Source organism: Monodon monoceros, unplaced genomic scaffold, assembly GCF_005190385.1.
Source record: "Monodon monoceros isolate NGI ecotype Baffin Bay Population unplaced genomic scaffold, NGI_Narwhal_1 Super_Scaffold_15, whole genome shotgun sequence".
NCBI classification, from domain to species: domain Eukaryota; kingdom Metazoa; phylum Chordata; class Mammalia; order Artiodactyla; family Monodontidae; genus Monodon; species Monodon monoceros.
The window spans coordinates 55,028,803-55,046,336 of NW_021703771.1; the positions used below are offsets into that span (position 1 = coordinate 55,028,803).

Below are 17,534 nucleotides of genomic sequence, written 5' to 3' on the forward strand. Positions count from 1 at the left end.
TTAGAGTGGTGGGTATGTCAGTGGTCAATTTATCTTTTTTTATAATTGTTTTTGTATGTTTGAAACACTTTGCATTTTTTTAAACAGGTAAATAATAAAGGAATCACCCTATTACTTTAATAATTTTTAAAATCCTAAAATCCACTGTACCTTTAACACCCTTCTCCATATCTGAAATGATATATATGTGCAAATTATGTTATACATATGCGTATGTGTCTGTATATGCGTATATACCTAAGGATAAAAAAGTCCCAATTTTGACTAAAGTCAAAATTTTTCACTCATTCAGTGTTTTGTTGACTCTTCTTTCCTGACCCACATATTCCATGATTTTTGCACCAAGATCCCCTGCTCATTCCCTTGAATAATAATAAAGAGGAAAAGCAGCTTATACTCAAAAGCCCTAAAATATAAATCCATAAAATCTAGCCTAAATTCTCTTTCCCTATAAACCACACGAACAAACAAACAAACAAAAATTTTACACATGAGAATCTCAAACAGCATGTTTTTCAATTATCATATCATTTGATACCATCTTTCTAATTGGAAGGCAGACCATGACTCAGCACTGTTTAGACAAGTACACGCCCTCACCTCATCCTCCCCTAATTTACCCCTCCAGTGGTACTCTCCATCTTCCATCACCTTTCTCAGTTCTTCCTTTGGCAAGACCAGCCAACTCCTGCTGCCCACCTTGTCTTCTAAATCATCTTGCTTGTGCACACACAACACTCACGTCTTTTAACACCATGTCTTTTTCAAAAATCTGTCTTCTCTTGTGAAGAGTTACTAAGTACCCTTAATGTTTCCCTCTGAATGATTATTATTTCATCTTTCCATCTTAATTGACATTCATCTCACAATAACACTTTCCTCCAAACTTTTCTCAAAGGAGGACACATTTTCTTCTACTTTCTTACCCTTTATCCTGGTTCCTCACTTGCAGGCCACTCTTTCACTATCCCACTCAACAGCCTCTCAACTTCCAGAGTTCCCAGCTTGCCCAAAGAGCCTTCCAGTCACTTATCTATCAGGTCAGATTATCCTTTCCACCACAGTTCTGTGAATATTCTCAGTGATCCCAAAACTCACTCTGGCCTCAGTGATGCCCAACAGCCTTCGTTACTGCCTTGTCCCTACGCTAAGATAGTTTTCTCAGTCTGAATCACAATTGCCCGGGACATTGTCTCCTATTCTTTCAATCTTCTGCATTGTCAGTGAGACCTTACTTTCTGACCCTTTACTTTTACAAGCAGCCACTTCAGAGATTTTCACTAGCCTGAAAGAATTCTGGATTTTTAAAAACTTTCCATTGTTATACACTGCCAATACAGGATATACACTATTTCTTTGCAACAATTACAAGACCACTACTGACTTTTGCTGCAATCAGTCATTTGCTCTCATGAAAAATCTGAATTACCCAACAAGGGAGACCAAAAGCTCTTAGATATTCCTAGTTGATGCCCACAGTGCCACGAGCTATGAAATCTAACAATGTCCTCTCTGCCTCAACCTCACATTTCATCAACTTATACATACTCTTCACTTTCCATTCCCACTGAAATTACCATGAATAGTGTCTCAAAAACTCAAAGATCATCATAAAAATGTAATCACCAGCATTTCTATCTTGAATTTCTTCTACAATATATTCTATATATGTCCTTTTACCTTTTTGTGTACTGAAATCATCCTGAAGGTAGGGCTTCAAATTTTGTACTTTTTCTTCCACAGCATCATATATGTAGTATGTTATCATTATTTAGTGGGTACTCAAGTTCTTTGTTAAAATGGACTAAAATCGCTGGTATTTTTAGAGACAAAAGTCATGTAAAATTTCCTTAGCTTTTCATAAATTTTTATAACAAAATATATAAAAATCATTAATTAAAATTAATAATAAAAGGAAGCTACAAAAATACAGAACCTCAAGGACATCTAGAGATCATTTATGCCAAGCTTTTTCTGAACTCAGAGATGTTGAGGACCATCAGGAGATCACAAAGTTGATTACACTGTGTTTGTATTTGTGTGTATTACTATACTAACATAACTATATATGCTTATATAGGATACACATTGTTTCTATAATTAATGAGCATAGTACACTTAGGTGCTATTTATCTCTTGAAATAAAATAACAATAAAAATAATTATAGAGTCATAATATTCAGATTTTTCTTCAAAAATCATTTAATAAGCATCTCCATGTACCTCATATTATATTAGCTATTACCTTGGTTCTGTCACTGTTCTCTATTACAAACCTTCTGTGATAGTCATTTCCATTTAAAGATTATAAAATCAGAATTCAGAAAGATTAAAAATGTGATACACAGCCTGTTAGTAGCAGGATTAAAACTCAAAACTAGGTTTAAAGTCACAAAATCCAGTAGTATTTCCTCTGAAATAAACCAAAGCTGCTTTTTGTTTCATTTGTATCATAGGTACAGTCCAGTGAGTTGATTATTTGTTGTTGAGCCTTGATCAATGCATTGTATCAATGAGAAATGTAATCTACTATATTAGACATTGCTTTATTTACTTCATTTGCTTTATTTACTTTCAGTAAGGCATTACATTTCAAAGTAGCAATTCATGATATGTATATTTCAGAAGTCAAAATAATAACTTTTTCTTTTATAATCCAAACTAATAGGTCTTTGCCTGCCTCCAAGCTATCAATTTAACAGAGTAGGCAGGGCTATGGAAGAAGGAAATAAGAAGTAATGGTAAATTTATCTCTTATACAGCAGTGTTTGCATATAGTTTTCTACCTTATACTCTTCAGTTCCGGGCTCTTTATCCTGCTTTGAGATTTTTATGTGATTCTCCATTTCAAAATCCCCAACCCTGAGAAATACTAAGAAATGAACCACAAAATTATATGATCCAAGGATTATAACCTAGCACTTTGTTTTTTCATTCCTCTCCCTTCCTCCCCAGATCCTTGTCATGCTTTCTTATTTATTCTGTCTCCAGTACAGGTTGCTGAGACTCGTCACTTACCAAGTAACTCTAGGCAAGTCACTGGAATTACTATTATGACTCCACTAGTAAACTAAGTAAGCTTCATCATGCAGGGTGCATGCAGTATTTATTTGACAAGTTCAGTTCCTGGCATAAAGTAGTGTAGTGGTAATATTGGTTAATTCACAGGATCACCTGTCAGATTGTTACAAATGCAAAGTCTAGAGATCGCTCTAGATCTACTGAATCAAAATCTGCATTTTTACAAGATCCCTCGGTTATGCATCAAGATATTTCAGCTTGAGACACTGGTTGAAAACATGATGGAGGTCCTGTTCCCATGAAAAGTTGACAGGTCTAAAAATGGGTGTGATTCTCGCCAATGAGAAATAATAGGAATAAGCCAAGTCACTTCCAGAAAGGTTTCCTCACTTCTAGAGAAAACACAGTGGGTCCTCTTTTCCTTTTCTCAATGTCATGACTAAAATGCTGAGGATGGCACATTGAGGAGAAAGACACGATCAGGTTCTTGATCACGTCTCTAAAATGGTGTCGGCAGCTACTCACCTGAGTCTGCCCACTCTCCCCCTGAGAGTGTACTACCACTTAATAAACCCTTACTTTGTTCTCTTGAGAAAAATTTAAAATTGAAATAAAATAAAATGGTGTCAACAGCTCTTAGAGCCCCCCTATTTCTGGACTTCCTATTAAGTGATGTAATACGTTTGGTTTTCTATTACTTACTTTCAACTTGAAATCCTAAAAGCTAATGTGATATGGTTAAAATATGGAACAGTTTATTTCAGCTTCTCTTTTCAAAGCTTGAGGAATAGAATTAATCCAATTTAATTTTAAATTCAATAATGCAGCACTTAGAACACTTGCAGAGATTATTTCACTCTATTGACTTGAAGAAAAAATCAAATTACATTTATTGCTTTATTTATTCTTCACTGCCTTTCCTGGGCACATAATGATACAGGTCTCCTCCATCCTCTTAGAGTTGGAGAAACTGGAAAGAGACTGTTTTCCTATGTTTGGTATTTAAGTTCCTATTGAATAATATTAAAAGGACCGCATATAATTTGTCAGTACTTGCCCTTTTTCCAAAACCAATGTCTGTAAATTTGCACACTATAATTAAGTAGGGTTGATGTGACTCATACAACAATCCAGCCAAATTAATTCCAAGGACCTGGGGGTTCCTTACTGGGGCTTGTCTGCCATATGAAATGTTTTTCTTTCTCATAGGTATGATAAAGCTATCATCATTATTACTGAACAATTAAATCAAAGAATTTTAGAAAAATGAAGGATCATGGCAAACTTAAAGGTTTAGAAATTTATAAATTTCTAAAATTAGAAACACTGTTACTATTTTGAGAAAAGCACTCATTTATATCCGTTAGAAATTATTATATTGATTTCAATAGATTAAACCAAAAGAAAATAGCATTCCTCTAGGAGAAATTACCCTAAAATTACAATACTAAGTCCACAACATATTTACTGTACGGCAATGAAAGTACTGAACAAGGCCAATGATATTTGACACAGAAAAAGAAAGAGGAGGCAAATATTGTAATTCTGATATAACATAGGGTAAAAATGTGCTGGCGATAGCAAATTACTAGAATCAGGATAATTAACCAAGTTTCACAGAAACTGTCAGGTATTAAACAAGAAAATGAACTTTGACCTAAGAAGTGAAGGTGTCTTTGCAATATTGGGACAAGGTGAACAATACGAGGAGCCACACAAGAGGGCAGAGTAAGTAAACGGAACTATGGGAGATGATACCTACGTTCTAGTCCTGCAATGACTATTTATTAGCTTCACTCACAGGTTCTCATTACTTCTCAAATCTCTGCCTTTTCATCTAAAAATGGGGATATCAATTTGTAACAGCTTATTCAACAGAGATGCTGAGAATATTAGGTGAGACAATTGTGCAAAAGTTCTAACTGCAAATCCTGATGATAGCAATATTATGAAGATAATAATCAAAACAATATCTAAGTGAATAATATATTTGATAACTGTCATGGTCTTTTAATGTCAATCAACTTGACTAGGCTACAGTCCCCAGTTATTCAATCAAAACACTAACCTAGGTGTCTCTACTAAGGTATTTTGCAGATGGGATTAAAGTCCATACCCAAATGACATTAAATAAGGGAGAATAGCCTAGATAATCTAGGTGGACTTGATTCAATCAGTTGAAAAGTCTTAAGAATGGATCTGAGGCTTCCCTGAAGCAGAAGAAATTCTACCTGTGAAGAGCAACTTCAGTCTGTGCCTGAATACTCCAGCCTGCCCTCTCGAAGTGCTTGACTACAGACTTCAGACTTGCCCAGCCAGGTTCCACAATAACATAAACCAATTCCTTGCAACAAATGTCTTGAAAAAAAAAAAATCTATCTACCTACCTATCTATCTATCTATCTATCATCTCTCCTTCTGATCTGCTTTTCATGTTTGAACCCTGACTAACAGAGATGATTTTGTTACCAGAAATGGTTCTGGAGGAAAAGAATTTTAGGGATGAGTTTTCTGATTTGGTTTGGTTCTGGGTTTTCTGGAATTGGTTCTCTAATCTGATTAGATTTAAAGGTACAAAGAACTCCAGTGTCATTGGTAAAGAAGACAATGCTAGTCCATAGCATGATGTAGTAATAGAGAGATGCAAAATATCACCATTAGATAGATATTCTTGATCAAATACCTATAGAAGTTTAAGTTCTGGGTAACCATGTATTTGCTACCTTGATATAGATTCTTACAAAACTAAAATCTTTAAAGAAATAGAAAAAAAAATCCTTTGACTATCTAGAAAAGCAGGTAGGAGACTTATAAGGAAAAGAAAATTTATTATCAGACTTTGACAGCAAGGCTTTATGCCACAAGAAAATGAAGTAACACATTTAAGTTACTCAAGGAAAGAAAATGCAAATGAAGGATTTTATAACCTTCAAAATTGACATAAGAACCAAGGGCACATATAAACTATTATCAACATCCAAGAACTCAGGGAATATTATTTACATGAGTTTATTCCTGTGGAATCTCCCAGAAAATAAGTTTCAAACAACCAAAATTACTAAGACATGACATACATACTGATGATGAACATTAAAAAACATAGCTACACATAGAACTAACACCAAAGAGCTAAATGGGAGAGAGTACAATATGCAATGGCTCTATGCTAACAATGGAGATAGGGTACAAGTATTCAAAATAACATGAGATTTAAAAATGAGTGATTATGGGATATTCTAATTGTCTCTTTCTCTGTGTCATTGAGAACCAAAAATATTAGTGTGGAAAAAAAGATGTAACTGACAAACTGTAATAAAGAAAACATTAAGTGAAAAACTTTAGGCTTGAATTTGAAATATCAATATAAACTAATAGTTATTTTACCTTTAAATATATATGTATATTTTTCTTAGTTCTGTTCACTGAAAAGATCTAGCAATGAATACCCCTCAGCATTCACATAATGGTCCTGAAATATAATTTCTCAAAATTGTAAAACAGGGCACCAGGTCTGAAAGAGAAAATGTGCAAGATGATACTGACATCAGATAGCAATACAAGAAAGCTATCGAAGATTACTGAAGTTATATCAAATGGACACTGGAGCCAACCTGGGATGATTTGAGTCTTAAAAATAGTATTAATTGCAATGAATTGAAGTCTATTAAATATGCCTAAATCCATAAGTTCTTGATATTAAAAAAAAGAGGAAGAAGAATCAGTCACCTTTGGAGGACGATAGGAACCAACTAATTATATTGAAAACCAATAATTAAAGCAAAGGTTTGAGAAGTTACCACGCCCTTCCTAAAATGAACTATGACACTGGGTAGCCAGATAGGAGATGATGGTAAGTGTGTCTTCATTAATTAAACAAAATACAAAAGAAATAATAAAATTAGAATATCACAATTTACAACCACCAGGAATGAATATAGGCATTAAGCATCAACTGGTATCAGAATCACAAAAAGAAATAGGAGACATTTTGTGCCTCTGGTAATCACACCATGCACCTCCTCTAGCACTGCCACAGGATCAAACTTGACTCTAGATCCGGCTGCCAATTTTCAGGAAACTCAAAGGAACATGTTGAACTGAAGAGGACATTTGTATGCAATCAGTAAAATGCAGACTGTGTGAAAACTACAAGTCAAATGGCCTGGGTTCCTCAACAGATAAATTGTGACAAACACAAGAGAGGACAAACACACAGATTAAAGGGATTCTAAAAAACATATTTTTAAAAGTAGACAAGACTAATCTATAGTACCTAAGGAGACTAAATATATGTAAGTGGAAAAAAAACAGGAAAAAAATACAAGGGCTGAAAGTCATGATAATTATTATTTGTAGGGGTAGGCTACAACTTATTTGTAGAGAGATGGCTCATTTGTGTCTGGGATGGACCACTTGGAAAGAGCCTCTACGATGACTGGCAAAGCCTTTCTCTTGACCTGTGTGGTGGGTATCATAAAAATTCATTGAGTCATAGTTTTTCATTTTTGTGAGGCTTTCTCTATGTTTTATTTTCAAATAAAAGAATTTTATAAATATACTATCTTTAAATCAGACTGCTTTTCATAAAGAAGAAACCCAGCCCACTGCCAGAGCCCCATGTTGTAACACTGATCACAGGAGCTCAATGGAAAGTTGTAAAGTGCTTGACGTGACCTGAAAAACACTGAAAGGGCAGCTCTGAGAACAGTAGGAGAATGCATTATTCTTGTACAGAAAAAGCAGTAAATTGTTATTTATAGATATTGATAAGAAGAAATCCTTGAGCTTCTATGACTGCCAGGCCTTTCGAGTCATGTTCCAGGGATACATAAAGAAGATAAAGACTATTCCACACATCATTCATTTATGGTCAATTATGTAATCTGTAGACAACAAACTCAGAGTTTATGAATTATTGAAGAAGGAAAAGAATGCATCGTATCTTTAAGGCACTGAACTGTTTATGGTAGAATGCCACACAAAGCCAACCAAAATGACCTCAGGAATATTTGGAAGTTCTAAAACTTAAATATGATTAAACTTTCTGATGCTCATTGTTACATACATACACACCCAAAATGCCAAGGGTAAAAGATAAACATTACAATCCATGATACTTTGTCAGTGATTTTACTTCAAGACCAATGATTATAATTCTTTACATGAAGCCATGAAGGAAGAATATAATGCCATGAACTCGAATAAAACAAGGTCCTCAGGAAAAGCAGGACTGACAAGAGTGATAGCCATTAGCTACCAAATAGAACATGGTCTCTTAAGTGGAGCAGAATTAATTGTAAATCAGCACATACACAGAAAAAAAATCACTAATGCTTAAACAGGATAAACAGAGAAAATGAGAATTAAGTAGCAGGCTAGCATTCATCTATCAGTTTACAAGGAGTCAGGAAAGCACAACAGACATGGTTAATACTCTTCTCTGACACGGGTCCTGTTCTGTGAGCCACAAGATACAGAAGGCAAGGCTGAAAGCACCAACAGCCTTCCCACAGATGAATTCTCCTAAGTGAAATCAGGAACACCCAGAGGTTTCTAATTTGGCCACAAGCTTCAAACTGTCTTGGTAAAATTTTCTTAAGGCTAAAGAGTCAAAAGGAATGGGAATGTCTCCTCATTTTTCACTCCTATTTAGGAAAACTCATATGCAATTATCAAGGCAGAAGGGGCAAAAAGTAAACAAATGTGTCGAGCAGGTAAATTAGTTCCCAGACAGAAAATGAGAAAACAAATTCACAGACTGGCTGTAAAAAACAAACGTTTGAGGAAATTTAAAAAGCCATCTTTATTATTTCACTCTTCCAAATTCTTTCACCTGGTACCAACCAGACCCAAACTCTGTGTCTTCTTTCATTGGTCCCTCTCCTCCCCTCCTCACATTTTTTCCAAATCCACCGGCACTGTCCAATCCTAGGCCTTCACTACTTGATGTCTGTACTGCCAGCAGTAGCTTCTTTCTTGCTTTTGTCTCCATCATGGCCTAGTCCCAACCCTGCCATAAACTATATTTACCTCAACTTCCCATTGTGAACCTTACACTTCAAGAAGATTCTTCTCTTGATGTTCCTACCCCACCAGCACACACATACACTAAACCGCAGTGATAACCACGCCCACTTAATCCTTGCTTATCCAAGTCCTATATGTCCTTCAAAGACTCTATCAAATCTTCTTTAATGATTTCACCAAACACTCCAGTCTGTGATGCTCTCTTTCAACTCTGAAAAAGCACTGGGCTTAGATTCCATATGATCTTTTCTTATTCGGTTATACAAGCATCTCTCAGGGCTGAAAGGATCTTAAAAAAGCATTCAGCCTCATGCTAAAATGTTCTCTACATCTCTAGCAAGCACTTAACCAGATTATGCTTGGACACTTCCCCTAATTTTACTACCTCCTACAGTAGCTCATTCTAGGTTTCAACAGCCCTACAATTACAAAGGTCTTCCTCATAATCAGCTTATATCTCTCACCAAATAGCTTCAAACCACTAGTTATTATTGTACTTTACTATCTATAAAAAACAAACTAAATCCCTCCTGTATATTCCCAATATTCTAAGATTTTAAGAAACTTATCCAGTCTCCCACAAATCTCAAGATATATTTATACGATGTACCTTTAGCCATTCTGACATCATGTCTTCAACTTTACCAAATGTCCTAGTAATTATATGCTGCCTTTTGTTATTCTAATATTTCAGATATGTGTCAGCCACTCTTAGGGCCAATCTCGAAAATGTCAGAACTTCCACCAAGTCTAGACATTAGGACAATTTCACATTATCTCATTCCTTTCTCTCCCCACCCCCATGGTATCCAATATGAGCTGATCATATATTAAACGTTTAATCAGTTTGGCTTGGAAATAGTCCTCTCAAATTAGTTCTCAACGAATTGCCCACTGTAAACTGCATGTTTCTAGGCATAGATTAATTCCCTCCAACATTTTCCCTTCATTATAATAAATGGAAAATTACCAGATTTTTTTTTCTCAAAAAGAAATAGTTTCAGGGGTAGTAAAATCTCTTGTGGAAATTAAACATGATACAAGGTTCCAGGTACTTCATATGACAGTATAAATAGACACAGGAAAATACTATAGCATGGCAGCATCAAAAAGAGCTTTGTGAGCAATGACTAGTTGGCCTTTGAAACATTGTAGTGATATATTTCACCAGATAAAATTTTTGTACTTTCAAATTATTCATTTTTTTAAAAATCATGCTTCTCATTTCCAATGCTACATGACGATGTTCCCAAGTAGTATAGGAACAAGGCTATTACATTTGCCTGGATAGATGAAACACTTTATGGCCAGAAGTTTCAGACCAACCATTTTCATCGACCCTCAGCTGGCAACAGCTGGTACTGCAAAAGGTCAGCCTCTCTCTGGTTGTTTTTTAGAGCAATCTGCACCTAATTATACTAATTTTACTCTCAATGTATTGCTTAATTATCTATTGCTCCAGAAGGAATGACATTTCCTTTGGCTGAGAAACTAGCTGTATCACACTACATTAGCAGTGACGAGCCTCACCAAGGGCAAAGTGATGGCTGACTTTCCTGTTTTGGCAGGCCTACTCAGGAGGCACCGTGTCAGCACCTGGGGAGATTACTGAAAGACTGGCCCAACTGCCACAGCTTTGATGGCAATCTGCATAGAATTACCAGTCACACATTAAACAGCCTCATTTCAATTCACCAAAATGAACGGTGCCACCAAATCTCCCCACACAATTCCCTGCTTTCAGTAACTCCACTGTTGAATTTCTCTGTCCAACCCAATGATGCATGCCCACCAAGCTCTGTAATGATGGATGGAGTCATTAGCATTTTAGATTCTACACTGAACCTGAGGCCAAAGCATATGGTCTGACAGATGTTCCAGCAATGGGTTCTATTTGACTTGTCATGTAGGTGTCCACTTACACTGGACCTTCATGAAAGAATACTAATTTGTAAGTTACAGTCCAACTCCTGTTTCAACTCTTTCACATCCTCGAACGTTATAACGTGTTCTGATAATAGAACACTCAGAACATGCTTTATTCTATATTTCAGTTTACACTGATGATTAAAAATCACCCTTGAACCTAATCAAATGACTTCAAATGGACAAGATGGACAAAAATGCAGGTAATGTTTGTACTAGGCTATCGCCATCTACGGCAGGGGTCCCCAACCCCCGGGCCACGGACCGGTAAGGCTTAGCTCCCCATCGCTCGCATTGCCACCTGAACCATCCCCGCCATCGCTCGCATTGCCACCTGAACCGCACCCCCTACATCCGTGGAAAAACTGTCTTCCCCAAAACCGGTCCCTGGGGCCAAAAAGGTTGGGGACCGCTGATCTACAGCATGATTAGTACTGCCAGTGATTTGGGTATTTGAGGAAATGTTTCATATACTCACTTTCTCCTCATTCATGGTTTATTAAACTATATACAGCAAATTGGATAAATCTTAACTTCTGACAAATGTATATACACCCATAGACCCAAAGCCTCAATAAAGCTATATGACATTTATCTTACCTCAAAAAGTTTCCCTGCTCACTGCCGGTTCCTAATCACCTCCCAACCCCAGTCAAATACTGTTCTGATTTCTAGCACCATAGATTAGCATCTAGAGAGTCACGCACTCTTTTGTGTCTCTTCTCTTCCAGAAAGCATAACATTGCTGAGCTTTATAAGTCCTGGCATCAGTAGTGCACGCTTTCTAATTTATTGTTTATCCATTCTCCTGTTAACGGACATTTGGGTTCTTTACAATTACTGGTTGTAATGAATAAAAAAGCTGTTATAAACATTCTTCCACAAGTCTTTTTGTGAACACATGCTTTTATTTCTCTTATGTAACTACTCAGGAGTGGAACTTCTGTGTCATATGTTATCGTTCCCTTATATATTCACTTTTTCCTGCGATCACTTTATCTACTATCCATATAATTGTGTTGAAATAAAAAGGACGTGACTAAAATTTTTAACCCACGAACATATATAACCTATTTTTTTTCTTTCCTGTGAGAAAATTATCTGGTACCTCTCAGGAATATAAACAGACATTTTAATTATTTTATTTCACTATAAATTGAACACTGAAAAACATTAAATTGTACATTAAAATCTCACTGATGATCTTATTTCCTATAACCTGGGTTTTATCATAAGCCTTAAGTTGTGATCCACAAATTCTCTACCATTGGGGGTTCCTTAGGAACACAAAATGGTATAGTTTTAAAACTTGTAAGCATTATAAAACATCTGTTCATGTGGGGAAAACTGCAAATTGTAAGCTGAAAAAAAAAAGTTGTGTTCATATCTAGAATGCAAGCTACTTCACTGAGCGTTATGAAAGAAAACGAATTTGGAAATTCTCTAGGAGCAACTAAAGACTTTATCCTAACTCCCTTATCCAATATGAACTGCATAACATACTTTTTTAAACTACGTTCCACAAAACCTCATGATTTCACCAGATTTATAGCTTGCTGACACCAATGGACTTTTTTTTTTTTACACTAGAGCATGATATATTTTATTGAAGGTATTTCTTTTGGTTGTGCTATATCCATTACGCATAATGCTACACCAATGGACTTTTAAAAACATTCATCCATATTGTTTTACGCATCAGTAGTTCGCTCAGCATGGGCAAGGAGGTTAATTTGGCTTATGTATTTTGTCATTGTTTTCTAAATGTCTAGAGTGAATGACCTTCTTTTAAGACTCTCTAATTTTATAATCTGAGATCTTGCAGGAAAGAAAACTCCGTAAAGGGACTTCCCTAGTGGTCCAGTGGTAAGGAGTCTGCCTTCCAATGCAGGGGACGAGGGTTCCATCCCTGGCTGGGGAACTAAGATCCCACATGCCGCAGGGCAACTAAGCCCACGCACCACAACTGCTGAGCTCACGTGCCACAAACTACAGAGCCCACGTGCTCTGGAGTCTGCACGCCACAACTAGAGAGAGAAAACCTGCACACCACAACTAGAGAAAAGCCTCTGTGTGGCAACTAAGACCCGACGCAGCCAAAAAGATAAATTAAATAAATAAATATTAAAAAAAACAAAAAGAACACTCCCTAAAGATATAGCAGACCCACTATGATATGTCTTATGGACTATCCCAGATTATCTCAGGTAAGTCACTAAGTGTCTGCTTTTTTATGCTCCATTCTTTAATTTACCTAATTTGTATGTCATTTTAAACAATAAAAATGACTGAAATATCAATTGTAAGCTAAAGACAATAAACAAGTGCGAAGTTATTCTCTAAATGTTTTTCTATACATAAATTACTTTGAATGTCATATACTATCAGGTATTCATGGCAGTTGTAGTGTACCATTTTTCATTTAAAATATAAAATTGGAAGCTTTCTAGTTTTTGCTCTTTTACACCATATTCAAACATTTACCAATTGAAGCTCAATATTATTATATTATATAAATGATTTGGAGGACATAAAAAGTTGATGGCCATTTTTATTACACCTGACCATGGAAGGTGTAACAGCTACACCATTATTCCATTACTTTTGTAATAGGATGCAAAGACCTTTCATTCTGAGTTACTTCAGAGTACATTCGTTCACAGCAGTCAGCAGAGACTTTAAGCAGTTGTTCTCACAATGATACTTAATTTGAGGAACAATTTTTTTCCCCACACAAAACTAGTAACTTAAAAATTTTAGGGGGATTCCCTGGTGGTGCAGTGGTTGAGAGTCTGCCTGCCGATCCAGGGGATGCAGGTTCCTGCCCCGGTCCGGGAAGATCCCACATGCCATGGAGTGGCTGGGCCCGTGAGCCATGGCCGCTGAGCCTGCGCGTCCGGAGCCTGTGCTCTGCAATGGGAGAGACCACAACAGCGAGAGGCCCGTGTAACGCAAAAAAAAAAAAAAAAAATTTTACATTCCTCCATGAAACAAAAAAAAGGTGATCAAAGCCATGTTTCAGACCATCAAAAATAATGTAGAGACCTGGTTTAGCATGTTACAGCTGGAAGGGATTTTGGTCTGTACCTACGCCTCCTTTTATAGATAAAAAAATCTATGGCCAGGAAAAGTTCAATGAATTCTCTAAGCCAATATAATTAACTGGGTTATAAGAATTAAAGAGTTAGAATTAAGGTTAGAATTAAGAACTGGGCCCCTTGACCTTTAGGAAGTTGTTCTACACCAAGCAAAAATAACTTGATATCTATCTGTGTGTGTTGGCCTGTAGATGCATTGTCAAATCAAGATTCTTCTTCCTTTATTATGTTTCCATTAGTTTCAGCAAAAGATGGATCATTTTTTTTAATCATTGGCCACTTTCTGATTCACTCACTCTATAGATGTACACATATCAATTACATCTATATATCTACACCTTTATCTCTATGTCTCAGTCTTATTTATTTGAAAACAACCCTAAACCAGGCAATTGATAATCTTCAATGTTTCTTAAATATGGAGAAGAATGATTCAAGGGAATAAGTTAAGGTAATTTAAGTGGTATTATTGAAAAAGGCAGAAAAGCTTTTTCATGAATAAGCATGTAAATTGCTGAAGAATTGGGCAATGTCAAAATAGATGAGAAATATATAAATTCACCTTGGAAAATGTAAAGAGAAAGAAGAGGAGAAAAAAGAAAGCAGAACAGAAATTGAACAGAATATTTTTATCTCTCATCTTTATTTAAAAAATGGCAAGAGGAAAATTTTTTAAAACTATAATGAAATGAGCCAATTTACAAAAGTAAGAAACAAACAATAAATGAGCAGTATTTTGACTGCAATCCACTCAGACCAGCGGGGCCAGAAAGTCTTTGTTGCCACAAGGCAGCTGGTGTCTAAGTAAACAAAACCCTTTTTATTTCAACGTCCCATTAAATCCTGGGGCGTAAGTAAACCCAGGGGCAGACTGCAGAGTCTCTGGTTCTCCAAGACAAGACTATATAGATAACAATAAAAATTAAATGCCAAAAATGTCTCTACCTAAATGAAAAATGACTAGCAAAGTAATTAGAAAATATATCTAAACACATTCTTAATACTATCAGTATATAGGCTGAGAGACAGAGAAAGTAAGAGGGATTCTAACTAGATGTTTAGATGATGAAACAAGTTGTACATTATACAATACACTCTACAGGAAGAATTATCTTATATTTAAATACCTGTAGTGGAAATTAGCATAATCACAGGGAAAAAAGGACAGAGTTCATTTCCTTTTCACGTATTCAAGATGGTATCCTGATATGCACGTATTAAATAAATTACAAAAGTAGCTATAATTAGATTTATATGAAATACGTCTGTTATAACATCCGATTGGATGTGGGAATTGAATGAAAAAACACATTTATAACACCCAGTACAATATCAGGCATTATATTGGTATGATTTCAATGATCATTGATTATAATTATGATCCCAACTTCCTGAAACCTAACGATGATCCTTGACACTAATTTCCTCTCTCTAAAGATATCATAAAATAAAGCCTGATGTCTATGTTCAAGAAACTAAGCTAATGATTTTCCTTTTTGGTCTCTATTGGCATTCTCAGGAATTTAAAATTCTAACTAATTAAATCCCTTTCCTCATTCTGATGCAAACAGAATTAAATAATAATAATAATAAAGGTGCTCAGAGAATATTATTTCTTACATTCTAGCTTCAAATATTCTGCCCTAGGTCCAGCCTCAAGGCTTTAGTTGCTCTTAGCTCCTCCCACCTCCCCACCCACCTCTGTCCCAGGATTGACAGATATTCTCTGAGGATATGGCACATTCCTTAGTCACTGTTTTCTCACAGATTCTTTTAAAGCTCTTTGTATGCACCATTTACATTTCCCCAACATGTATGCTAAACTGCAATTCATTAAATACACATTTATTGCAGATTTAATATGTGCAAGGCAAATATCTTGTCCTCAGATCTGTGATTAACCCTTATACACAAAAATCCTGAAAACCAATTTTAATTGGCTCTCTTCCAATTCACATTTCCAGAAATACTCCCAAAGGTTTCTTAAAATACTTTTGAAAACTTTATCAGAGTATGACAGTTCCTGCTTAAGTACTATGCTCTTGTAAGCTGTTTTCAAAATGTTAAATGAGACATTTTTCATTTTTTTCCTATTTTGAATGGATCTAGAAAAATTGTTTTTACAGTTTGGACATAACATTAGAGAATTATGATTCTCTAAGGAGTTAATGAGTAACTCACCCAAATACTTATTAACTTTACACTGTTATATTTTTATTCATATTCCAAAAATGGAAATATCTGAAATGAATCTGCAGCGAATTAAATCAAACCTACACAAAAGACAACCTGTCACACACATATTCCACCCCCCGCCCCACACACACATACACAGGGAAAAGGAATTTGTGATTTTTTTAAAATCAAGTGTACCCTTTAGTTCAGCTGCCAATGCGGCCTTACCTGCAGCCATAACTTGTTATGTACAGCGTCTCTCCCTGTAGCGATACACTGAAATGTAGCATTCTGCCCTGCATTGACCTCTACGTCCCCCAGACGGAGGAAATGAGGAGATTTATCTGTGAAGACAAGAAAAAACTTACTTTTCTCCACATGAAGAAAACATGCTGTGTTACTTTTTCCCAACAGAATAATGTTGTTCATACTTTTACCTTTGGCCAAGACTAATGTCGTATGGAAGAAAATTTGAGTTTTCTCTGTGCTGAAAGACACTGTTGCCTCTCTCATGCTCAGTTCTCTTTTTTTAATAGCTTTATTACGTATCGCGCCATAATTGCTAGAGCAATTCTATACGGAGTGAGCACCCAACGATTACTGCTGGAGGACCCCCGTAGCATGTTGCATACGGGTGATAATAAAACAGTTACAAGTCAAAGCAAACAAAAGAGATCAAATAGGCACAAAGCAGAGCATAATAGAAAACTATAAGAAAAACACAGAATGACAGCTCAAAAACTGACATATACATGGCCGTTGAACTATTAAGTTACAATTTAAGCAGTTACATCTTTCTTTTCTTTTCTAAAGAAATTTCAATAACTATAATCCTCTAGTACTTCAAAGAACAAGGTAAGGGACTGTTTTCCTTCCTCTCAGAGTATTAGCTTAACTGTTGTTAAATCCACCTCCTATTCCTTCATAGTCCTAAGAAAGTTACCCAAAAGAAATATTAGACCAACAAAAAAGTGATGACTGCCATCAAAATATACATGAGTTACATGACTGTCAAACAAGCATTCTCTATAATTACCTTTTAAAACTGAAGCTTATTCAGGTTTTCAACTGAAAGGAAACATAAATGGGAAAAGCTAAGCCTCAGTGAGTAAAGATAGTGCATGAAGGACCATATCACAATGAAACTACTGTTGTGCTCAATTTCTGTACCTTTTAACTTGTTTACTCATGAAAGCCTTTCTTTAATATCTTCTTTCAAGAAGTGTAAATGAACAGTAGATGGAAACACCGTTCTCATATATGAATGGATTGAAGGAGTTTAGTAAA

The 17,534-nt window shown here is 35.8% G+C and overlaps 1 protein-coding gene across 1 annotated transcript in view; it reads right to left on the minus strand.

Moving 5' to 3' along the window:
* The window catches only part of PTPRK (protein tyrosine phosphatase receptor type K), a 572,439-nt gene that overhangs the window by 254,899 nt on the left and 300,006 nt on the right, over positions 1-17,534 (minus strand). The window contains exon 5 of the mRNA XM_029223468.1: positions 16,476-16,591. Coding sequence (XP_029079301.1) covers positions 16,476-16,591 — 116 coding nt within the window. The remainder of the gene's footprint in view (positions 1-16,475; positions 16,592-17,534) is intronic.